This window comes from Salmo salar, chromosome 01 (assembly GCF_965601325.2).
Source record: "Salmo salar chromosome 01, fSalSal1, whole genome shotgun sequence".
NCBI classification, from domain to species: Eukaryota; Metazoa; Chordata; class Actinopteri; order Salmoniformes; family Salmonidae; genus Salmo; species Salmo salar.
Genome location: NC_138291.1, coordinates 72,550,572 through 72,576,858, shown reverse-complemented (window position 1 = coordinate 72,576,858; position 26,287 = coordinate 72,550,572). Strand labels below are relative to the sequence as shown.

The 26,287-nt window shown below is 40.3% G+C and overlaps 1 protein-coding gene across 1 annotated transcript in view; it reads left to right on the top strand.

Annotated features, from left to right (window-relative positions):
* The first annotated feature begins 2,374 nt into the window (after positions 1-2,374).
* LOC106607945 (attractin-like protein 1) overlaps positions 2,375-26,287 on the top strand; it is a 358,398-nt gene continuing 334,485 nt past the window's right edge. The window contains exon 1 of the mRNA XM_014205458.3: positions 2,375-3,431. Within this exon, the coding sequence (XP_014060933.1) occupies positions 3,190-3,431 (242 nt within the window). The 5' untranslated portion in view covers positions 2,375-3,189. The remainder of the gene's footprint in view (positions 3,432-26,287) is intronic.

The window sequence follows — 26,287 nt, the reverse complement described above, 5'->3', positions numbered from 1 at the left end:
AAAAGTAAAGTTTACATTCATCATAAATATTCATAGTTGATATTTCTGCCTATTGTATTTCTATGTTTACAGGTCTATATTTCCAAGATTTATTCAGATATCCTTACACTAATTGTTTGTGTGTATGGCAAACAACTGACTACTTGTTTTTAGTTATTTCAGAGCTTGCAATGTTGGGTAGCATAAGTTTGTGGCCCATGAGTTTAGAGGGTGTGTCACAATATCTATCAATTTAACCACTTTTGCAGTAAAATATTTTTACACAACCATCCATTTAATAAATTAGACATAGATTTGTTTTGTTATACCTTGGGTAGAGGTATCTACAATTTTTGGGGGCTTTGCCACTAGCCTATATCTTCAAGGTCTTTCCAGCTAGGATGGCTCTTTTCCCCGACGCTACTTCAGCCCCACTCACAGCTGTTGGTCAAAGAGGAACATTTTGGGATTAATTTTATTCAAAGATCTCTGTTTTTCTGGGCCTGCAATAAACATGCAATATAATGTAATTATCTGTGTGTTGCTCTGTTTCTAGCAACAGAGGTACATTCACTTAGTGGAAAGTAATCCCCCCCAAACAAAATTGAACATGACCTCTTCTACATTTCCCAAGAGAAGCTTAATCTTTTGTATTTTATGGAAACAAATACTCATACTTTTTTTTTACTAAAGCAATAAGTGACTTAATACCATTGGCATGTGTAAGCAGCTTAATTATATCACCCAGAATAGTAAATGGATGATGACCATTTAGACTGATAATGCTACTGAAGGTGATGATGAACAAGGTCAGACCTGAATCCTCATTACAACTCTGAAAAATAATTCAAATACCACAGTGAACCATTTATGCTGGCTTTGTATTCTTGTTGCTTGGGTAAATTCCATTATGCAGCTTAGAATTTTTCTCACCCTGGTGTCAATGCAGAAATATTGATTGGGTCACAGTCCCATCGTGAGGAAAATTAAAAAGAAAAATGTATATTGATTCTTGACAATTCGATTGAAACCAAAACAACAAATTGCATTTAATTATAAAACTCACTCAATACATGTAGGCCTAGGAAATTCTATGGCAAACCACTTACATTTTTATAATGATAGCTTATTTTCTTGGTCGAGTAGAAAAGACTGAATCCATGGTAGGTTATTGTACTTGTTCAACAGCATACATAATCAATCATCTTCCTGGCTTCAAGTCAAGTGTGTGCCATTTAAAACAAATTGAGATTAAATATATTAGCAGAGCCAAGGGAACTTGAGGTCAGTAACAAAGACAGGAAAATATTTCTGCCACAGTGGTTTGAAATTGCCCATGGGAAAATTATGTGATGTGATTGTGATAAGGTTCTGTATAGGGACCATAGAGATCCTATTAAATCACTATAGTGGTATGTCATAAACCCACAAAGTTCCAGAATGGAGGTGAAAATGGCAGCCATAAAGGTCAGGAAGAAATCCAAACCAGTCTAATCAGAATGAATGGCAGTAGAGGCATAATCCTGAAGACATGTGATACATAAAAAATGTTGCAATAGAATTATTGTCAACCTAAAATATTGTCATATAATTATAAATACAGTTTATACTGGTTTTATAAAAAAATTCTGTATATAGCCTCTAAAATATATGTAAACAGACCATAAATGTCAACATTTTTGTTTTCTTGGAAAGCTGTGAGTTCTATTATATGATACAACATAAGTAATTGTTGCATTTACAACTTGTCTAAGTCCTATCACATCAACAGATTTCAGCCAGCTGTAAATTGACTGCATTTTTTAAAGATACACTATGCAGAAATCACTCCGCCATTTCCTAGTTGCTTAAATTCTCATTTCAGTTTATGTGACAAAACAAGCAAGTATAGTGTAGAAAATCATTGTACCATCTAAACCACTGTGAAATATTGTATTTTCAGCTGTTTGAAGCTAGTGTACAAAACTGAAAGTAAAAGACTCAAAAAACAAATGTAATAACGAGAGGCATAGAAATAGCGCACATAGAACAGATATACCTCTTCTTAGACTTGCTTTCAATGCTTACATTTCTATGTGAAATTGGTCTTCATCCAGAAAGTGACATATTGCAGCTTAAAATGTAATGTTGGCATATTGTCAGTTCATTTGAAAAATGTTTGGAATTATTACTCTAAAACTGCCTGGCTAGCTATCTATCAAACAGTGCAGATACATTCTTCAAATACATTATTTTACACAATATCTTATCCCTGACCAAAATGGCTGACATTTATCCCAACATAAGCAGGATATCCACTGTTCTAGTATTGTAATTCCCAATTATACGTCAGGAACGCTATCGCTCAATACAGCTGAATCGTGTAGCTACTGTCTCTTTAAATGCGTAATTTTGCACTGCTCATGCTCGGAGCTTTGTCCAGGAGTTTCCCCGTTGAAAAACCAGCTGTGCGAGCATCTTCATGTAGGGTACTCGTGTTGTTATTCATCGGTGAATATCGCTCTCTGTGACAAGGATTAAAAGGGTTTTAATGCAAATAACTCATTATCTTCGGTGAATGCGCCTAACCTGGACGTTGGAAAAAGCGGAACGGAGAACGGTCAACTTGATCTATTTGTCCGGGTTGCTGCATTCTCCACCGCAGCGAACAACATCCAAAACCGACTCTTGCAATGGAAATAGGAATCCAGAACTAACATCAATCCTGTGACCAACTCTTTTCTTCCAATTTTTCTGGAAACATTAGCATGGCGAACTTGAAAATTGCTTGGAAAATACTTCATTTAGAATAGGCCTACAACTTATAAACAACAATTATCTTTGGTTTTTTAAAATGGCTTCTTAGCCTCTGGGAATAACGGTGTGTGCATTCATTAGTTCAAGAAAGTTTAATAGGAGTGCATTAAAGTCAGTGAAAATTTGAAGACTTCGTTGTCGGATGATGCTCTAACGTCAGTTACCGGAGATGACACAAGCAATATGCTCAGATTTCAGAGTTATGTTTCTATAGCCTATAAATAAGCCTATTTGGATGTTGAGTGTATGTATTATTTCGCTTTATGGCTAGGCTATTCCATGCATACGCCAATGCTTTGTTTACAAATGATGTATTACCAATAAGTGACGTTTAGTTGAGTCACTCCAGCTGTTTAAGTGTGAATAACGGAGTCTTCACCAGAAAAGTAGACCTTAACCTGTTTCTAAAGTAGAATGGGTGGGGACTGCCGAGGAATGCGTCGAGGCACATGGACTAAATATTCAAATACGAGACCCCAGGACATACAAATATATTTTGGGGCATTTCTTATGCTGTACTTGGTGTTTTACACCGAAGCATCAGTCTCCAAGTCCTGTGATAAAAATTGCTTCTCTGGGAAATGCACCAATGGGACTTGCGTCTGTGACCAAGGATGGGTTGGAGACCTGTGTCAACACTGTCAGGGAAGATTCAAGTAAGTATCCACAAATATACTGTTTCAAAGTAACATTCTAATGGAGTATTGAGTGGTTGTATCTAGACTACTTTGTAACCTTTGTTCAAAGACAAATTCCACTAGACATTATTACAACCTCGGTCTGAAGTAGACAATTGTTGGCTTGCCGCTGATGCTTCAGAATCTTCAACCAATGACTCCTTAACCCGGCGCATTCCTTTGTTATTGCTCTCTGGCCACGCTACAATATAAAGTCTTTACATTTCCCGCAAGGGTGGTTTTTGTCCAAATAATTCTCTCAGGGGAATCTTATCGATTTCCCAATCAAATAGGCCTAGCAGCAGTCACCTGTAGACTCAACAGATATGTAATGCATAAAGCCATGTTTTTTTGATCTTGTGGTTGGGGCTTGCAATTGCTGTCATTTCATGGCTAACCTAACTTAGCAGGCGTTAAATAAATGCCCGAGCAGAGTCACCACGTCCAACTAGTGGGTCAGGCGATGCCCCACTGTCTAATTCATATCGTATGATTTCTGCTGATTGTTCTCGACTATATCGACTGATTGGTTCTGTAAGGGGTGGGATGCAGGCCTAGCTCTGCTACACTGGCAGTGAATTCCTGATTCAGAAAGTGTGGGCAAATTCACAGTTTTATTTAGTTATTTTTGTCAAAAGTACTGATTTCAAATCAAATTTTATTGGTCACATACACATGGTTAGCAGATGTTAATGCGAGTGTAGAGAAATGCTTGTGCTTCTAGTTCCGACCGTGCATTAATATCTAACAAGTAATCTTAACAATTTCACAACAACTACCTTATACACACACACACAAGTGTAAATTAATGAATAAGAATATGCACATATAAATATATGGATGAGCGATGGCCGTGCGGCATAGGCAAGATGCAGTAGATGGTATAGAGTACAGTATATACATATGAGATGAGTAATGTAGGGTATGTAAACATTATATAAAGTGGCATTGTTTAAAGTGCCTAGTGATACATTTATTGCATCCAATTTTTAATTATTAAAGTGGCTAGAGATTTGAGTCAGTATGTTGGCAGCAGCCACTCAATGTTAGTGATAGCTGTTTAACAGTCTGATCGCCTTGAGATAGAAGCTGTTTTTCAGTCTCTTGGTCCCAGCTTTGATGCACCTGTACTGACCTCGCCTTCTGGATGATAGCGGGGTGAACAGGCAGTGGCTCGGGTGGTTGTTGTCCTTGATCATCTTTTTGGCCTTCCTGTGACATCGGGTGGTGTAGGTGTCTTGGAGGGCAGGTAGTTTGCCCCCAGTGATGCGTTGTGCAGACCTCACTACCCTCTGGAGAGTCTTACGGTTGTGGGCGGAGTAGTCGCCGTACCAGGCGGTGATACAGCCCGACAAGATGCTCTCGATTGTGCATCTGTAAAAGTTTGTGTGTTTTCATTGACAAGCCAAATTTCTTCAGCCTCCTGAGGTTGAAGAGGCGCCTTCTTCACCACGCTGTCTGTGTGGGTGGACCATTTCAGTTTGTCCGTGATGTGTACGCCTAGGAACTTAAAACTTTCCACCTTCTCAACTACTGTCCCGTCGATGTGGATAGGGGGGGTGCTCCCTCTGCTGTTTCCTGAAGTCCACGATAATCTCCTTTGTTTTGTTGACGTTGAGTGTGAGGTTATTTTCTTGACACCACACTCCGAGGGCCCTCACCTCCTCCCTGTAGGCCGTCTCGTTGTTGTTGGTAATCAAGCCTACCACTGTAGTGTCGTCTGCAAACTTGATGATTGAGTTGGAGGCGTGCATGGCCACGCAGTCATGGGTGAACAGGGAGTACAGGAGAGGGCTGAGAACGCACCCTTGAGGGGCCCTAGTGTTGAGGATCAGCGGGGTGGAGATGTTGTTTCCTACCCTCACCACCTGGGGGTGGCCTGTCAGAAAGTCCAGGACCCAGTTGCACAGGGTGGGGTCGAGACCCAGTTTGGAGGGTACTTTGGTGTTAAATGCTTTGCTGTAATCGATGAACAGCATTCTTGCATGGGTATTCCTCTTGTCCAGATGGGTTAGGGCAGTGTGCAGTGTGATTGCGATTGCGTCTGTGGACCTATTGGGGCGGTAAGCAAATTGGAGTGGGTCTAGGGTGTCAGGTAGGGTGGAGGTGATATGATCCTTGACTAGTCTCTCAAAGCACTTCATGATGATGGAATGATAGTCATTTAGCTCAGTTACCTTAGCTTTCTTGGGAACAGGAACAATGGTGGCCATTTTTGAAGCATGTGGGAACAGCAGACTGGGATAGGGATTGATTGAATATGTCCGTAAACATTCCAGCCAACTGGTCTACGCATGCTCTGAGGATGCGGCTAGGGATGCCATCTGGGCCGGCAGCCTTGCGAGGGTTAACACTTTTAAATGTTTTACTCACATTGGCTGCGGTGAAGGAGAGCCCGCAGGTTTTGGTAGCGGGCCGTGTATTGTCCTCAAAGCGAGCAAAGAAGTTGTTTAGCTTGTCTGGGAGCAAGACGTCAGTGTCCGCGACGGGGCTGGTTTTCTTTTTGTAATCCATGATTGACTGTAGACCCTGCCACATATGTCTTGTGTCTGAGCTGTTGAATTGCGACTCTACTTTGCCTCTATACTGAGGCTTAATTCTTGCCTCAATTCTTTGAGTCAAGAAATGTGTACTTTTTCACCTAAAACATTTGAGATGATTTTATATCATTATTTTATGAAGCTGACTGCCACAGTAGCGGAGATGGGTAACAACTGCACATGTGTGCTCTCGGGGGAATCCCTGCTACGTAGAAACGGCACGTTATGCCCTTATCCACAGATGCACGTTTTCTTTGGCGGATAAGTGAAGACAGTGTTACACGTTAGTTATACAAATTAATCAAACAACCTACAAATATGTCTGACTATGAAATACTCATGAGTGATGAAGAAAACAACTGGAGATGCACAGATCGAACCATATTTATTTGAGCCTGAGTATTTGGGTGAAGAATTGAGGCAAATTAAGCTTCAGATGGCCGCTGCTGCTCTTGCCACCTAAGCCACAGCAGTGGCTGTACCACAGATCCAACCCATCCCCAGGATCAAGACCGACTGGTCATGCAGTTGTGGCAATTGCGCTCCAATTCCTCAAAGGAGGAATGTTTGTGCTGTGGAGAATTCGAATACGTGACTACAATTCTTACAGAAATGGAGGATGATGATGAGGAGCAGTTAGTTTGCGTTTGCGACCACTGGGATTTTGCTGCCAACAAACTCTGGTGTCCTGAAAAAAAAAAAAATCTGTATTCCAAAAACGAATGGGAGATGCACCCCTGTTCCAGCTGGGCCAAATGGACAGTTATCTAATGAGTAAGTAGCCAGACTTTATTGAAAGATCGCTTATCGTAAACCTCTATGAGCGGGATCGTTAGTGGGTCCATGTTTTCACATTAGCCCAAAACTCTATAGCCTATGTTTTATTTATCACCATGATTTTTGTGATATTCTATTCTGCAATGTAAGGTTACAGTGTCTTATCTCTCTTACACTGATGTTCAGGATAACATGGTTTCATATTAGTTGATAACTGATATTGAAAGGTGATATGATGCAGTCTAACTAGATAAGGTGGCCTAGGCTACTTCATCCTAATGTAAGCTAAATGCATTGGATACAAATACTGGCATATGATGAAGGATAACATGTCCAATATAATTATATAAATGCATATCAAACATATACAGTACCAGTCAAAAGTTTGGACACACCTACTCATTCCAGTGTTTTAGTTTCCACTCATTCAAGGCACACCTGTTAATTGAAATGCATTCCAGGTGACTCTCACAAAGCTGGTTGAGAGAATGCCAAGAGTGTGCAAAGCTGTCAAAGGCAAAGGGTGGCTACTTTGAAGAATCTCAAATATAAAATATATTTTGATTTGTTTAACACTTTTTTGGTTACTACTTGATTCCATATATATTATTTCATAGTTTTGATGTCTTCACTATTATTCTACAATGTAGAAAATAGTAAAAATAAAGAAAAACACTTGAATGAGTAGGTGTGTCCAAACTTTTGAATGGTACTGTATATATTCAATGAAATTAATACAGCATTGTAATATTATTGATGCATTTCAATCTCCTTGCAGGGGATTAGACAGATGAACTGCAGGCACCAGATGCCCAAACTTCAAAACCAGAAACATGGAGACATCAACACTTGTCATTTTGAATAAATATTAACACGTTGATTGGTTTTCCTGTATCTGTGCATGAGTCCTTAAAAAAAGTCCATTGTACAAAATAGGTCATTCCCAAGTGAGGGACATTTTAAGTAGATTAACCTCCAACATTCATAAACTTGATCAGTACATCAAGGCAAGTTTTGTCATGACCGCCACCATTTATTTTATACACGGGACAGGAGTTTACATGTTTTTGTTCCAGCCCTTTACTAACACCTCATTCAACTAATTGTGGTCTAAATTGAAGACTTGCACACAGTGCAATCCCCTAGGACAGAAAATCACCTCTGAATAAGAATGAGCTTCATAAGTAACAATGTCTCGACAAATCTGCATGATAAACAATAACATGGGTGAATCTATTTCTATATAACACTGTGATGTTGCACACAATCCTGGGATATGGTGACTATCCTAGTGGCTGGGAGGTTCCAAACAAGTTCTTTACATCTGCAGGGTGTCAGGGTGATATGTCCTTCAAGCAGAGACAAGGGGGGAGAAATTAACCTCTGCTATTAATGTCCAATCTTTTTGTTAACAGTTTTGCATATTTTTAGGCTTGTTCAGTTGTTTATAGAAGAGTAAAATAACTCAGCCTCTAATTTTAACTAGTAACACCAAATCTCAAGTTAGGTAAACAGACACTGCATGCAGCTAGTTAGCAAGCTAGCTAAACAGACTCATCAACAGAATAAACAAATAACTTGGCTGGCTAGCAAGCCTAGAATGAACAGAACACAGCTGTCTGTTAAAAAATTGAGTTGGGCTGAACTGTTTTCTCCTGCCAAGCCAATGCAATGGAGTGAAATGCGATCAGGTTTCCCACTTCTTTCCTTTAAAACAAATGGGGAAAAAACGATTTGCTACATGTCTTTAGCTGGCTAGCAAGTTCATTACTTCATGATATAATAACACATTGCAATTTACACATTGCTGAATCTACGATTAGGCCTAGTTTGTTTAGTTGTTCATCTCTAAACAGCCGATAAGCAGGATGAGAGTTCACCTACTAATGTTAGCTAGCTATCACGTCCAACGTGTTAGCTAGCTAGCTTGGCAATGGGCTGATAAACAACATATGAAAGTAATTTGTTGAACATTTTAACATCATTTGGTGAATAAATAAACTTTATAGTTACATTTCGCAAAGTTCTTCTTATTCTTTTTCTCCCAAGCGGGGACTTCTGTCCGTAATTATTTGAAATTTTAATTTTTTACTGAGCCGCAAGGTGTTTTGGGATAGCCTTCCTAGCGAAGGATACATGGGATGCTGCCTTCATAATCGCCCGAATGAAGGCACCTTAGAAGGCAGCATTTTAAGGTACCTTGGGATTGGGACAGGCCAATTTTTATGTCCTGCCTAGAAATGCTGCCTTCCTTGTCGATTGGGACACAGCCCATATCTCGTTCATATGCATCGTCTCTGAAGTGCTTGCTACACGCGTAGTGATGCAAGGTTGGCTGCAGGAGTATTTGCATCGTATTTACTATTTCAAATTGCTACTAACTATCTTCTGCATCTCTCTGTATCTTTTATCGGAGAACAGTAAAATTTGGTGCCTTCTGCCCTGCCATCTCTTTTTCCACTTTGCGTAACTAACTTTACCTGCGATATGCCTAACTCTGTCAACTTTCGCACCAGCGTCTTCTCCCCACCCCCCAAAAAATGTAATCTGTGACGTCAAGCTCCATAAAAGGGCATATACATATTTCATGTAGCAGGGTCTCCCCCACAAGGCCGCACAAATGCGGTTGCTACCCATCTTCTCTGCTTTGGCAGTCAACTACATAAAATAATGATCTAAAAATGTTTTAGGTGCAAAAGTACACATTTACTGAACCAAAACCGATAGTACTTTTGACAAAAATAGCTCATTCTGCCAGACGCTTCCAATAAAATAAGGAATTTGTCCACACTTTTTTGAACTTCTGAATCATGATTTCACTGGCAACGGAGCTAGGCCTGCATCCAGCAACGTCACGTGACCCGTTTTTTTGCAGCTGTTTCAGTACAGTACTAAAGGGAGAGAGAGGAGGAGGAGAGGGCATCCACATGCTTTCTATCCAAATCAGTTTGTGCATATATTATGATGACATTCTGTCACGTTTTTGTTCGTTTTGATCTTCGGCAAGGGTTTTTTTGTCTGTTTGTGCACGTAACTCTAGCCGAAGTCTATGCCCCTTCGTCGGTGATCAACAGTAGGGATTCTTCAATGTAGTGTCTGTTGTCATTCAACGAGAGACGATTTCATGCACATTTTTCTTGAGAAATACAGCACCAAACATCTTAGTTACATGTAAAATTGCATGACTAAGACTTCCTCGGCAAAAACGTCAAAATTAATGACAATTTCTTGAGTTATCTTAGATTAATTCAGACTATTTTGAGGAAGTGTATACTGGCTACGGCATCTCGAGGGACATTTTTCTAGTTTTTTTTAAGGGTGTATGTGAGGCACATATGTTCCCTTTGCCTAGCCAAGTTCAGCTAGGAGAAAACCGAACCTAATATGCAAATGCCTTAACACTCCCCCATCTCTCTTTTTCTGAGAGCCCAGCTGAGGAATGATCCATGTCTTGTTTCAAACCACATATGATTAGAGGTTTAATCATGTTGTGGGAATGTATTTGCTTGCCTGGATGTTTCATCAAGGTCTGATCTCTCTTTTTTATGCCTTATAATGTGATATTAATTAGTCAGCAAATATAAATTGTCAGTATCCATAATGACATGGCCATATCCATATCGGGTGTCAGAATGCTGAATGGACAGCGATACAGACATCAAGTGGAATATGATCATAAGCTAGGTCACAACGTACTGATACTACTGATACTGAGCTAAGCTACTGATACGGTTCTGCAGTGGCATCACTAAACAGCACTGCATTGACTCTGGTGCTCAATGCAGTTCTATCTCTGAGTCCACCATAATAGTCCACATAGCATGATCTGCCAAGTCTAGTTCTGTAGTCTGGAAAAAGTCTCAATTTCAGTAGACATCCATTTTATCGATCATGACGTGGGGCTTTTGGCAAGGCAAGTATTTGGGCCCCACACCATTTCGCCGAGAACGTAGTAGCTGCAGCTCAACATGATGACCGGAGTATGGGCGAGTGGGTGTGTCGAAATGAAAGTAGTGGGCGTGTGGAAAGGAGTGAGTGTGTCAAGCGCTCTGCTATAGGTTAGACGATTTTGATTAAGCAGTGTTTTTTTGTTTCTTACCGCGCAACTAACATACCGCGAAAGTTTGGACTTCTGTTTTGAAGCCAGAGGATGAGTCCAAGTTATATAAATTGTTTGAAAATTGACAATTGTTTTTAGTTTTTATTAAAAAGTACTGATGGTGTACTGTTGCTTCATATACGTGTTCTTATACGTGTATGTCACCCTGTTATTGGCTACTAGGTAGCTACTACCTACGCCGTTGCTGAAGGACACTGTGTCTCGGTGTTGTTGCCATTCATGCCCTCCACATGCAGTAGTAGATTGTTGGCCTATGCATGTATCAAGGTGACATGTAGATGGTTATCAATATTAGTTATTTCTTGTGTAGGCTGTTGTCCTACTTTTAATAAAATCATGGGAGGGAAACTTGCCACGTCAGCCCCCGCCGGCGACACAGCTGTGATAGTCGCCCAGTAAGAACCACCTCAGGTCAGCAGGCACTTCGATACAACACCGGTCGCCGGCTTGCCGGCTTATCAACTCGTTGTGCAGCCCAATCAGCCACACAAAATGGTCTAGATTGGCAACAAATCTGCCCAATTATCTGATTTGATTTATTTCCATACACCGACTCCTTTCAACACACATCCGGTCACCATAATTGGGCTGCCACTAACCATAGTTGATTTCGCCCGGTGGGCGGTGCTATACGTAACAGTGGGCATGGGTTTCAAAGTGCAAAGGTAGTCCGATGCGCATCCAGGTTCAACCGAGAACCCTCCCCCTGGGACCTCATTCATAAATTAAGCTATGGTGGGTTTTATACATTTATAGTTTACAGTTGCACTTTCATATAAGTACATACTTTTCTTCATTTGAACTAACAATAGATAGCTACCAATTGGCTGGACCAATTTTCCCAAAAGTGAACCATGTGTAACGTCAAGTTTTGCTTGCTAGCCAACCAACAACATCAATGCCATATTAAGCCAATCTACTAAATTTACCTGAATCAACCTGAACTCATGGATACCATTTTTATTAGAGCCCGACTGATATTATCGTCCGATATTGGCCTTTCACATAAATATTTGTATCGGTCTTTATTCCACAGATAAAGCACCAATATTATATACATAGAATAAACAAATAAGTGTGCTCATTTGTGGTCATTTTGTTAACATTTTCAACGCTTGCCTGTAGAGGGCGCTCTAAGAGCTTCTCATTGAACATCACTCAGCCCCAGGTCACAAAGTGAGAGAGAGTAGGCATGGTGGTTTGACGGTGAGTAGCTTGCCACAGCCAGCGTATTTAAAAAGTAAATAATCAAAGTACACTTCACCAAGCAAGCAGCCCTGTCCTCATAACATTCTCAGTTAGTTAACTTTAACTGGCTAGCTAGCCAGCAAGATAGTTAGCTTAGCTATCTAGTCAGCAAGGTAGTTAGCTTAGCCAGCTAGCAATCTGTGCTATTTATGTGCCAACACTCGACTGGCACCAAAGTGAACCTTGATACAAAAATAACACTGTTACTGTCTGGGGATACTATGACAGCTAGTGTGCTTATTTAGTTAGTTTTCTGAAATATGCAATCTGCAAAAAGCAAGACAGTTGACGCAGACCTATTAAGTCATGGGGCGGCAGGTAGCCTGGCGGGTAGGAGCGTTGGGCCAGTGACCGAAAGGTTGCTGGATCAATCCCTGAGCTGACAAGGCAGTTAACCCACTGATTGCCGATGACGTGAATGTCGATTTAAGGCAGCCCCCCACACCTCTACATTTCAGTTGAAGGCATTCAGTTGTACAACTGACTAGGTATCCCCCTTTCCCCATGTGCTTGCATTCATGATGAGATAAGTAGCTAACGTGAGTTGGCTTACATTAGAATGTGTGACCAGTGCTGCAAGCATTTGCCTGCATAAATGTTTGCAATCATCAGTGCATGCCCTTTGCAGTTGAAATGGATAGCCGATACATTTTGTATTGGATAACAGTAAGGAACATATGGGTTCTGTAAGAAACATTGTCATAATGAACAGTTAGCTTGTGTTTGTCACAATGTACTGTCATGGTTCGTGCTATCCGGGATCGTTATGACGTGCTTACCCCATTGAAGTTGATGTTTAAAACAGTTAAGGTAGGGGTTAAGTTCAGGGTTAGGTTAAAATCCCATATCGGTCAGGCGCAAATTTTTTATGTCTCTGTCCAGTATGAAAGAAGTTAGAGGTAGTTTGATGAGCCAATACTAACTAGCACACTAGTCAGCAATTCTGTTAGCACTAGTTAGCAACTTCCTTTAAACCGCACGCAGAGACATAAAAATGGTATCCACGAGTTCATCTGACTCTGGGGAAGTTGATAAAGGGTCTCATTGCCAAGATCCTGAGGTATCCCTTCAAGCTTTCATGTACCGAATAAAAAAAAATCAAAAGTTCAATGTGTTTCCAACGCATTTTCAACTCTACTGATAGTTTTGTCACAAAAACTGGTGCATAAAATAGCAAATGTGCACCTGCACTATAGCCAACAGTTCGCAGGTAGTGATTAGAGATATGAGCGAGAATATTTTTATTTGTCAAATGGCAGTCAAGCATCAATCATCAAGTTATCAGAATAAGACCCTCAATATTTATTGAAAAGCAGCATCAAGCTCATCCAATTTCCATCACAGTTGTTGTGTTTTTTTTGTATGCAATTAAAACTGGATGGAAAAGTGGTTACTCAAAGGAATTATTTGTGTTTCTGGCTTCTTTAAAGGCCCGGTGCAGCCAAACTAGATTTTCCTGTGTTTTTATATTTCCACACTATATGAGGTTGGAATAATACTGTGAAATTATGAAAAGAATGACAATGCCCTTTTAGTGTATGAGTTGTTTAAAAAGACAGAGTGTAAAAATCGTCTGTCCTCGGTTGCAACACTCACTACCGAGTTCCAAACTGCATCTGGAAGCAAGGTCAGCACAAGAACTGTTCGTCGGGAGCGTCATGAAATGGGTTTCCATGGCTGATTAGCAGCACACAAGTCTAACAGGCTGACTACACCACTTGCGTCGCAAAATAAATGTAGAAATCTATATTATTCCATTTTTGCATCCACACTGCTCTCGCGCTCCAACGAGCGTCTGCGTTGCCAAGGGCTAAAATAGAAGTCAGTTCTATTTCTGACGCAGATTGCGCTGCAAGTCCTGCCTCTCCCATCTCCTCATTGGTTTATAGAAGCAGGTACCCACATGCCATCTCCTCATTGGTTATATCCACGTGGGTGACTGAAAGACGAAATAGGTCGGTGGCGGTAATGCACCTAATTTATGAAAGTTGCCAATCGCAATATAAAGTCAAGAGAAGAAAAGGCCTGGAAGGAGGAGAGATGACTAGAAACGATTTGGTTGACCGTTTTATGTGTGGATTAATTGGTGGAGTAGAGGACCTTGTGCATTTCAGGTAAAATAACAACTCATTGTTTATATCCCAGGTCAAATTAGCTAGCAACAGCAAGCTAGCTAAATAGGACAAATTAGCTAGCAAGTGCAAGCTAGCTAGCTAAATTGCCACAAATGTTTAATGCTTTTTGACCTGTCCCCAAATAAATATAATTGGTTTAGAGTTTGTTTTGATATTTTAACCTGCGTGTCGTGATCGCATTTGGTGTGGGGGAACAAAATACATTTATACACGATGGCGCACGCGCGCAGCCGGTTTGGGTTCCGTGTAAGATCACCATGTGCAATGCCAAGCGTTTGCTGGAATGGTGTAAAGCTTGCTGCCATTGGCACTCTGGAGCAGTGGAAACGTGTTCTCTGGAGTGATGAATCACGCTTCACCATCTGGAAGTCCGACAGACAAATCTGGGTTTGGTGGATGCCAGGAGAACGCTACCTCCCTGAATGCATAGTGGCAACTGTAAAGTTTGGTGGAGGAGGATTAATGGTATGGGGCTGTTTTTCATAGTTCGGGCTAGGCCCCTTAGTTCCAGGGAAGGGAAATCTTAACGCTACATTATACAATGACATTCTAGACGATTCTGTGCTTCTAATTTTGTGGCAACAGTTTGGGAAAGTCCCTTTCCTGTTTCAGCATGTCGAGATCGGTTTGGAAGAACTTGACTGGCCTGCACAGAGCCCTGACCTCAACCTCATTGAACATCTTTGGGATGAATTGGAATGCCGACTGCGAGCCAGGCCTAATCGCCCAACATCAGTGCCCGACCTCACTAATGCTCTTGTGGCTGAATGGAAGCAAGTCCCTGCAGCAATGTTCCAACATCTAGTGGAAAGCTTTCTCAGAACAGTGGAGGCTGTTATAGCAGCAAAGGAGGGACCAACTCCATATTAATGCCCATGATTTTGGAATGAGATGTTCGACGAGCAGGTGTCCACATACTTTTGGTCATGTAGTGAACAAATTATTTTGGTCAGTTAAGAACCCGTTCTTATTTACAATGACAGCCTACCGGGGAACAGTGGGTGAACTGCCTTGTTCAGGGGCAGAACGACAGATTTTTACCTTGTCAGCTCGAGGATTCAATCTAGCAACCTTTCGGTTACTGGCCCAACGCTCTAACCTACCTGTTGCCCCAATTGATGGCTATACATATTTTTTTTTTGCAGCAGTTAGACCTACAGTACATTACAAAACGTTCTCTGATATTGATTATCAATATCTACGGTGCCTTCAGAAAATATTCACATCCCTGGACGTTTTCCAAATGTTGTTGTATAATAATAGTGTTTAACATGATTTTTGAATGACTACCTCACCTGTGTACCTCACACATACAAATATCTGTACGGTCCCTCAGTCGAGCAGTGAATTTCAATCACAGATTCAACCACAAAGACCAGGGAGGTTTTCCAATGTCTCACAAAGAAGGGCACCTATTGGTAGAACAAAAACAGACACTGAATATCCCTTTGAGTATGGTGAAGTTATTAATTACACTTTGGATGGTGTATTTATACAACCAGTCCATATAAAGATACAGGTGTCCTTCTTAAATCAGTTGCCATAGAGGTAGGAAACCTCTTAGGAATTTCACAATGAGGTCAATGGTGACTTTAAAATAGAGTTTAATGGCTGTGATAGGAAAAAACTGAGGGTGGATAAACAACATTGTAGTTATTCTACAAAACTAACCTAAATGACAGAGTGAAGAGAAGGAAGCCTGTACAGAATTCAAATATTCCAAAACATGCATCCCGTTTTCAACAATGTACTAAATAAAGTAAAACTGCCAAAAATGTATCAAAGAAATTAACTTTATGTTCTGAATACAAAGCTTTATGTTTGGGGCAAATCCATCACAACACACCACTGAGTTCCACTCTTCATATTTTCAAGCATGTTTTCAAGCAAAGTCCTAGAGGAAAACCTGGTTCAGTCTGCTTTTCAACAGACACTGGGAGACAAATTCACCTTTCAGCAGGGCAATAACCTAAAACAAGGCCAAATATGCACTGGAGTTGTTTACCAAGACAACATTACATTTTCTTGAGGGGCTTAATAATGGTTTTGACTTAAATCGGCTTGAAGATCAATGGCAGGACTTGAAAATGGCTGTGTAGCAATGATCAGCAACCAACATGACAGAGCTTGAATAATTTCAAAAATAATAAATCTGTAAATATTGTACAATCAAAGTGTGCAAAGCTCTTAGAAACGTACCCAGAAAGCCTCACAGCTGTATTCTCAAGACATTTGCTACAATTTCTAAAAACATATTTTCACTTCGTTGTAATGGGGTATTGTGTGTAGATGGGTGAGAAAATATAATATTTTATCAATTTTGAATTCAGGCTGTAATACAACAAAATGTGGAATAAGTCAAGGGGTATGATTACTTTCTGAAGGCACTGTATATTTCCCAAAAGGCATAATCGTGGAGATGGGTGATTAGAAGTTCCTAGACACAATGAAGAAATCGCACATACATGATCCCAAAATGGTGTCAATTTGTCACAGGACCACATCATATGTAATAGGGTTCCTTTGTGCTTTTTCCATCTCCAAAAGAGATGTGACATTTCTGTGTGCATTACATGCATTCTGGTAGGAGTGTAGTAAGTCCTATGAATTATCTTAAATTGCAGTATTTTGTGTCTTAGGTTGTAGGAGCAGGTATGAGCATATTCATATCTGTAACCAATGGTTCTCCTAAATTTCTTCCTTTTAGATCTGTTTCCCATTTTTCCCTTATAGGTTCTGAACCATCAGGTATTTTTGACAAAAGGTACTTAATTGTTACCCAGAAATGATTTGATATTGAGATAAAAACGGCTACATTGGATCTTTAAAAAAAACGATGAATCTAATCGGTGTCCTTAGTCTTAGTTGTTTGCTCAAGGGCCTATACATGAGACCAACTTTACCATATTATCCTGGAGGCATACTTACACACACAGTCTCATTACTTTGCGTGAATGATATCAACTTTAAACAATGCGAAATTCAAATATACAATTATTTGTTCAGCTTCTTTCTATTCTGTGGCAGTATGAAATAGCAAACATAAGATGAATTCAGTGATTACATTTGTTTACTTCATCTTTGTGGCTCCCTGATGAAACAGTAACATCCATTACTGTAGTTAGGTTTAGCCAACCTGTACTCTATGGCTTAGCGGTGTGTTGAGTAGATTCCATGATCCGGACATGAGCAAGTGCTCGTCTCGTTTTCAACACATTGTGCACTCGTATGCGTGCTGAAATCTACGCCCACCATGACGTATAGCACCGACCACCGGGCGAAATGGTGTGAAAAGAGTGTGTTCATGGCTGACTACCTGTATAGATTGAGTGGAAAATAGTAAATTCCTACTCACACGTAAAGTACTGTGATTGATAATGAACACATTACTTATTGCTGGCAGATTGAGTGTGAAAGCCTCTTAAAACTGGTCTACGTGATTGGAAATAGTGAATATGTAGGCTTATTTGATTATGAACATTGATCAACCATCCCTGAGTGTAGAGTTGGCTTAGGGGAGGGTCTGCAGATTTTTCCTTTAGTACAGTCCTTGATTGATTGCCTGTATTGGCCTAATGTGAGGAGTTGAGGGAATCAGCACCTTTGCATCATCCAGCAACTTTCACACTTGGACCATTTGTCATCATCCTCTGGACTCACTATTTAAAAGGAAGGGTAGACACTACTGGGTCACATCTTGTTGAATATATTTTGATTGGGTGAAAACTTGCATGTCTATCATCAGGATGCAAATGACAGCACATTTGATATTTAAAATTAAATGGCCCAGGCAGATGATGTGGTTACAATGAATTAAGGTGTTTGCTGCACAAAATATATTTTTTTAATCAAAAAATTGTGGAACTATTTTAGTGCAGTTATGTTACTTAGGCCTATTTGCATTATTTACCTTGAAACTACTGTGAAATAACTGTAATTACTGTCATTTCTAAATACCAACCATTTATTATCTAAGGACAACTAAATTGAGTAATCTTAATCTAATTGAAATGTAATCCATTTTCAGCAGAGGATGTTATTTACCTCAATCTTTTAGGATTTAGGGGTCACTGGTCCAGTTTTATGTGGGACTAGTACTGTTTGTGGAGGGTAAATGTGGGAGGGTAATGCCAAGTCATGTGAGAATGGGAACTGGATCTAACCTGAGTGTGGGGCGCTGAAGAGGGATTCTAGGCAGCACATTGATTTAATGAAGTGCCACCATCTATGACCAGATGAAAGCTGGTCATTTCATCCCATTCAAACCATTACATTTGTTTATGCTCTCATTCAAAAATGGTTTGTCCTTACATTTGCCCTGGCTGATTTTATGTCCATGCTGTCTGTATTAAAGTTTTTATTTTTATTTTATCATCTCCAGATTTTAATGTCAGAAATGGCAAGTTTACAGTTCCTGTCTGAGGGAATCTCTATTGGACAGACGCACATAACATCATCTGACGCAATAATGCAATATTTTTGTTGTGGGTTTTCCGAGAGCATCTGATTCATTAGGGTGCATCAAATACTTTAGTGGATTACAACAAGTTCATTATCAGTGGCAAATAGGGAAGTTGGAACTGCACAGATGCTGTGTGAGGTTCATAAAAGCTTAAGTGCCAATCAATGAGAGACAGATGCATGAAAAAAACATGTGGTTCATCCTTACATTGACTGTGCATGACGTTAGAGTGGTTCTATTGTAATCAGTAAAATATGTGAGTTAGCAGTGGGAACAGCTTGCTTTGTTTGTCTATTGATTTTGATATCTGTGCTTTTTATGGCACTGCAGCCCTCTCTAGTCTGTTTCCCTGAGTGTGACTGTCTGACTGTCCCACAGGCTGGATGCTGCAAATAGAGCCAGACAGATCTTGCAACTTGCAGCTAACCCATACATGAATTATTTCCACAAACAAACACAGTTTCAACCGAGATGCTGCCAAAAACAAAATTCAGGCTACGAGCACTCGCTGGCATCCTAAATTAAAAAAAAATGCTAGCTTATACTCTTATAGACTGATAAAGAGGTCAAATGAAGTTTATGTATTGTTTTGAATGCAGGACAAAAATATTGTCTCTGCCAGTTTTTCACATCTGGCAATGAAGCACTTTTGTTATTTTATTCTCTGTCCTCTTATACAGTTGAAGTTGGAAGTTTACATACACCTTAGCCAAATACATTTAAACTCAGTTTTTCACAATTCCTGACATTTAATCCTAGTAACAATTCCCTGTCTTAGGTCAGTTAGGATCACCACTTTATTTTAAGAATGTGAAATGTCAGAATAATAGTAGAGAGAATGATTTATTTCAGCTTTTATTTCTTTCATCACATTCCCAGTGGGTCAGAAGTTTACATACACTCAATTAGTATTTGGTAGCATTGCCTTTAAATTGTTTAACTTGGGTCAAACGTTTCAGGTAGCATTCCACAAGCTTCCCACAATAAGTTGGGTGAATTTTGGCCCATTCCTCCTGACAGAGCTGGTGTAACTGAGTCAGGTTTGTAGGCCTTCTTGCTTGCACACGCTTTTTCAGTTCTGCCCACACATTTTCTATATGATTGAGGTCAGGGCTTTGTGATGGCCACTCCAATACCTTGACTTTGTTGTACTTAAGCCATTTTCCCACAACTTTGGAAGTATGCTTGGGGTCATTGTCCGTTCAATATAACCACACAATTTTCCTACCTCATGTTATCTATTTTGTGAAGTGCACTAGTGTCACAGCTGTGTGGAGAGATGGACCAAGGCGCAGCGTGCTCTGAGTTCCACATCTTTATTTATGTGAAACTTACAAAACAAAAAGGAAATAAACAACAAACCGTAACATAAGCGGTGCAGCATGCACTAACTCAAAATAAGATCCCACAAAACACAGTAGGGAAATGGCTGCCTAAGTATGATCCCAAATCAGAGACAACGATAAACAGCTGCATCTGATTGGGAACCATACCAGGCCAACATAGAAATAAACACACTAGATCACCCACCCTAGTCACACCCCGACCTAACCAAAATAGAGAATAAAAAGGCTCTCTATGGTCAGGGCGTTTTGGAGCAGTGGCTTCTTCCTTGCTGAGCGGCCTTTCTGGTTATGTCGATATAGGACTCGTTTTACTGTGGATATAGATACTTTTGCATCTGTTTACTCCAGCATCTTCACAAGGTCCTTTGCTGTTGTTCTGGGATTGATTTGCACTTTTCGCACCAAAGTACGTTCATCTCTAGGAGACAGAACGCATCTCCTTCCTGAGCGGTATGACGGCTGCGTGGTCCCATGGTGTTTATACTTGCAAACTATTGTTTGTACAGATTAATGTGGTACCTTCAGGCGTTTGGAAATTGCTCCCAAGGATGAACCAGACTTGTGGAGGTCGACAATTTTTTTTCTGAGGTCTTGGCTGATTTCTTTTGATTTTCCCATGATGTCAAACAAAGAGGCACTGAGTTTGAAGGTAGGCCTTGAAATACATCCACAGGTACACCTCCAACTTGCTCAAATGATGTCAATTAGCCTATCAGAAGCTTCTAAAGCCATAACATAATTTTCAGGAATTTTCCAAGCTATTTACAGGCACAGTCAACTTAGTGTATGTAAACTTCTGACCCACTGGAATTGTGATACAGTGAATTTTAAGTGAAATAATCTTGTCTGTAAACAATTGTTGGAAAAATTACTTGTGTCATGCCCAAAGTAGATGTCCTAACCGACTTGCCAAAACAATAGTTTGATAACAAGAAATTGGTGGAGTGGTTGAAAAACGAGTTTTAATGACTCCAACCTAAGTGTATGTAAACTTCCGACTTCAACTGTAGGAAAACGTGAGGGTTACGAGTGGACATAAATTTGAGGCGATTGCCTTCTGCTTGGCCCACGTTGACCTATACTCCCACACTTTACCTTTCCCTCCTTTTATCTAATCTCTTCTTTTTCTCTTTCTTTCTTGACTCTACCTTGGTGATCAAACTGTTAGTTCCACGAAAAACATATTGCTCATGTTTTTAATGTGGTATATTTTGAAAATACATAATTGCTACAGAACCAGTAAATGTGTTTCCTTTTACTCTAGTGAATGTGCAGTACATTGTGCACTTAGCGAGGGATAATAATGTTATGATCTTTCAAAGGAAACTTCTGATATGGGGGATTCTTGGCTTCTGGTTGTTTAAACTTGCCTTTTCAAGACTTTCCTAATTAGATTTTTTCCTGAATCTCATCTCATTACAAACATGCTGAGTGCATTCATTTAGTTCATTTATTTGTCAAGCAGCACTTGCTGGTGTCACATGCACTGAATTTATCAAACATTGTACAAGCCATTGAACTCGGAACACTGAACTCAGAAGGGAAGATTCAAGTAGTTATACATCTCTATAGTAGCTTTACTTGCCTAATTATAACATCATTCCCACCAGAAATCAAATCCCTTTTTGACAAGAATATGAGAATCATAAAGATATGTACACAATGTTAATCAGAGAGCATCCTGGTGAGGGGGAACGCATAGTATCTAATTAACGAATCTAGATAGCCTGTCTGCTTGTTACTTTCCCCTCACCCCCTCTCTCCATTCCCTCACCCCCCTCTCTCCATTCCCTTATCCCCGTCCCTCCATTTCTTATCTGCATTTCTAGAAGTTGTTGTAAGCTCTGAGGAGCACCATAGAATCACTGTGATGTAAATAGCCAAAACGAAACGGATATTACAATCTGTATTCGTTGCTGCATCTCCCCCTATCTACTCTATTTGCATTTGTTCCTCCTCAGTCCCACCAGTCCTGATGTGCTTTTCTAACTTAGCTCGGGATGTGGAATTTGGAAACGGATCAGAGTGTGAAAACTGTTAGAGACCTCATGCATATGTAGCCAAGGAGGGGGTGAAGTATCCAAAACATGAAGGCCTTCTTTCCTGCACGGACAGCCTGAACAGCTCTGAGAGGAGGGATTGTAAAGTTGTTTTGAGAACATGACACTCTGTATTTATAGAGCAAAGAACATCAAGCACTTCTTTTTACACAGCCTCTCAGTTTCCTCAGCATCCAAACCCTCTGGGGGTTTTCTGAAAATGGTGTCACATACTGTATACAGGCGAGGTGGTGAGAAACATCCCTGCACAGCGTAGACTGAAAAATAACTACTGTACAGGGAGTGTGCACGCAAATAGTACAAGAACATTGCACATGACCCTGCTCGCACCACATCAGGATGTGGTCTCTGAATATGAACACAGTTAGGGCCTTTCTAGATTCATACAGACCTCTGAGACTTCTAAATGAGATTGGGCTGCTCTTCTACTCCCTGGTCTACTGACAAGCCCCTCAGAGCTCCTTCCACTAGACCACATTTCATAAATGCACTATATTGTATCGGGCTGCTGTGCGTGTCTTATAAATGTTGTTTTTGTACAATGCTCATGACATTACAAATAGAGTTCCCTTGTGGTCATTTAGACACGGCTATGATGTGGTGGACTGAACCATTTGATGACTGAGATACTGGAGACTCAACATCTAAACCACAAACACCTGGTTCGCCCCTCTAGGATTACCTGTAAAACGACATGATATTAAAGAGCATGTCTGATATAAATATAGCCATGTTGGTGTTTGATCCCTGTGGATCAAGATAATCGGCTCTCCCAGTGGCATCGACAATGAAGCAAATGAAAATAGACACATTTCAGTTGAAACAAACCTAAATGTCTGACCAGATCTACTGTAAAAATAGCTTGCCTGTCCTAGGAACAGTTAATGTTTCCTAAACTTCTGTTAAATATTTGATGAGCAATGGCTGTTCATGTGCATACTTTAGGGAGGGAAGGCGTAGGAGTCTAGTTCTGTCTAGTTCTCACAGGCGTATCCTACATATTTTAGTTGTCTGAGAACACAGGAGTGACCTCTTACATCACCAAACATGTGTTTCTCATACACAATGTGTGTGTGTGTGTTGTGATTACCGTTATGCATGTTTAAGCCTCAGGCGGGGTACAGTGATGACGCAGCTGATTGTGGGTATTTTTTTGTGCACAGTGAACTGAAATTGCCACTGTGTTAAGCTGAGCTGTGTGTTTGAAGGGTGGGGGAGAGCTGGATGGCCATCTGTCCAGAGAGTGAGGTAGCCCTTTCCTGTAGTGGAATGACTGAGTGCCCTTTAGTGGCCTCATGGGTGGAACATTATTAATATATTTCATTATTAATAAATATTATATATTTTTTTAAACTCAGAAAATCTGGTATTTCTATGTCAAACGCCTTTGTTATATTTCAGTCTTTTGAGATGTACACTACCGTTCAAAAGTTTGGGGTCACTTAGACATTTCCTTGTTTTTGAAAGAAAAGCTATATTTTTGGTCCATTAAAATAACAACAAATTGATCAGAAATACAGGGTAGACATTGTTAATGTTGTAAATGACTATTGTAGCTGGAAACGGCAGATTTTTTTATGGAATATCTACATAGGCGTACAGAGGCCCATTATCAGCAACCATCACTCCTGTGTTCCAATGGCACGTTGTGTTAACTAATCCAAGTTTATCATTTTAAAAGGCTAATTGATCATTAGAAACCCCTTTTGCAATTATGTTAGCACAGCTGAAAACTGTTGTGCTAATTAAAGAAGCAATAAAACTGGCCTTCTTTAGACTAGTTGAGTATCTGGAGCATCAGCATTTGTGGGTTCGATTACAGGCTCAAAATGGCCAGAAACAAAGAACTTTCTTCTGAAACTCGTCAGTCTATTCTTGTTCTCAGAAATGAAGGCTATTCCATGCGAGAAATTGCCAAGAAACTGAAGATCTCATACAACGCTGTGTACTACTCCCTTCACAGAACAGCGCAAACTGGCTCCAACCAGAATAGAAAGAGGAGTGGGAGGCCCCGGTGCATACCTGAGCAAGAGAACAAGTAATTCAGAGTGTCTAGTATGAGAAACAGACGCCTCACAAGTCCTCAACTGGCAGCTTCATTAAATAGTACCTGCAAACACCAGTCTCAACGTCAACAGTGAAGAGGCGACTCCGGGTTGCTGGCCTTCTAGGCAGAGTTGCAAAGAAAAAGCCATATCTCAGAATGGCCAATAAACATGTAATATTAAGATGGGCAAAAGAACAGACACTGGACAGAGGAACTGCCTAGAAGGCCAGCATCCCGGAGTCGCCTCTTCACTGTTGACGTTGAGACTGGTGATGGTTGCTGATAATGAGCCTCTGTACGCCTATGTAGATATTCCATAAAAAAAATCTGCTGTTTCCAGCTACAATAGTCATTTACAACATTAACAATGTCTACACTGTATTTCTGATCAATTTGATGTTATTTTAATGGACAAAGAATGTGCTTTTCTTTCAAAAACAAGGACATTTCTAAGTGACCCCAAACTTTTGAACGGTAGTGTATATAAAGTGTAATATTGGGATGCATAACCATGTGTGCGAGGTCTATACTTTTGTTTCAAAGTAGATTTGTTTAAGACTACCAAGAAACACGGTGTGACCCTGATTTATCCCACTGCAGTAAAAGGTTAATCCTGCTATGATGAGAGAGAGGGCCATCCCTCATGTAAGAATAGACACACACACACACTTGGAACTGTGTAACTTATGACTCATGCTCTCCCTATTTTCCCAGAAACTAGAAGGCCAGGAGGCTCCAACGATGTCACTATGTTTTCTGTGACCGTCACCATCACCATGGGATTATCATGAAGAATGAGAGAATGCTTGTTGTGGAACAATGTGGTCTGCTTTCTTTCTAAGATGTTTGTAATCACTGCATGTATCCCTCTCTGTTCAGTATACCCACTGCTTATGTAGACATATAAATCAAATTAGAACACTTAAAATTATTTCTCCGCCTTGTGTGAGTATGGCCATGATTATATCTCTTTCTGACAGACACCTTCCGTCTCTGAAGGAGGTATTAGTCTCCTCTGATGGTCGCCTGTCTTGAGCTCATCAATTGAATAGCTATTACAATGTGGGCATTCAACATGTAAATGTTGGCATTCCTTTCTCTTCCTAAATGGAAGTTTGACTGGTTCTGCCTACCATTCTCTGGTCTGTCAGTGTCTGTGTCAGTCAGTCTTTGTTAGTCGTGAAAGAGTGTCTGCTTCAGTGTGGAGTCGCTTCCATCAACAGGGAGTTAGAACCATAGAACCCTGCACCTCACAATAGATTTCTCCCCCAGTTGATGATGTCATGCTAGTTTTGGCATGCTCCACAAAAGCAGAGCGATCAATGATAATTTGTCCCAATCGTAGCAATCCCAGTCCCCTTGCTCTTTATGCTATTCACCAAGAAGAATAGGCTGAGCAGATCAATTCAGTGCCAGGCGCAATTGTGGTGTGAGATTGTCAAGTAAGATGAATTGTTATCCTTCTTTAATGGACCAGGCCAATTATTAAGATGCAGAGGGGGAAAATAATCAATTTAAATAAATGTCTGCTACAAAGTGGGGTCATTTGGTTTGCCCTTCCCTCTTGCACAAATGATTATATTCTGAGCCAGTGAGGTATCCGTGCAGGTGCTAAGAATTGTCAGCAATTTGTATTGAATTAATTTGTCTATCTGTAGTTATAGGTTTCATTGTGTATTTTTTCCTCAATGTCCTGTGTGTGTGTGGGAGCAATTGTTGAATCAGTGTGGGACTGTGTGTAGGATGTGAGGGATACTTTGGGATTTTGGCAATGAGGCCCTTTATCTACTTCTCCAGCATGCTAGCAGATACCCATAGACTTCCAGTCATTGTGCTAATGCTAGTTAGCAGTGGCTCGGAAACTAGCTCTAACTTCCTTCATACTGGACATAAAAATGGTACCCACGAGTTCATGACTCTGGGGAAGTAGATAAGGGCCTCATTGCCAAGTATCCCTTTAATGTCATGTGTGTGTGTGCATTTGTCGAATCAGCATTTGTTTGTACATATACTGAGTTAGGTTTAGTCAGTTGAACTGTAGTTTGATAGATTGCACAGCATTGCTGTAAAGTGTCTCCCCGTGTGACGTCTCCAAGAGCG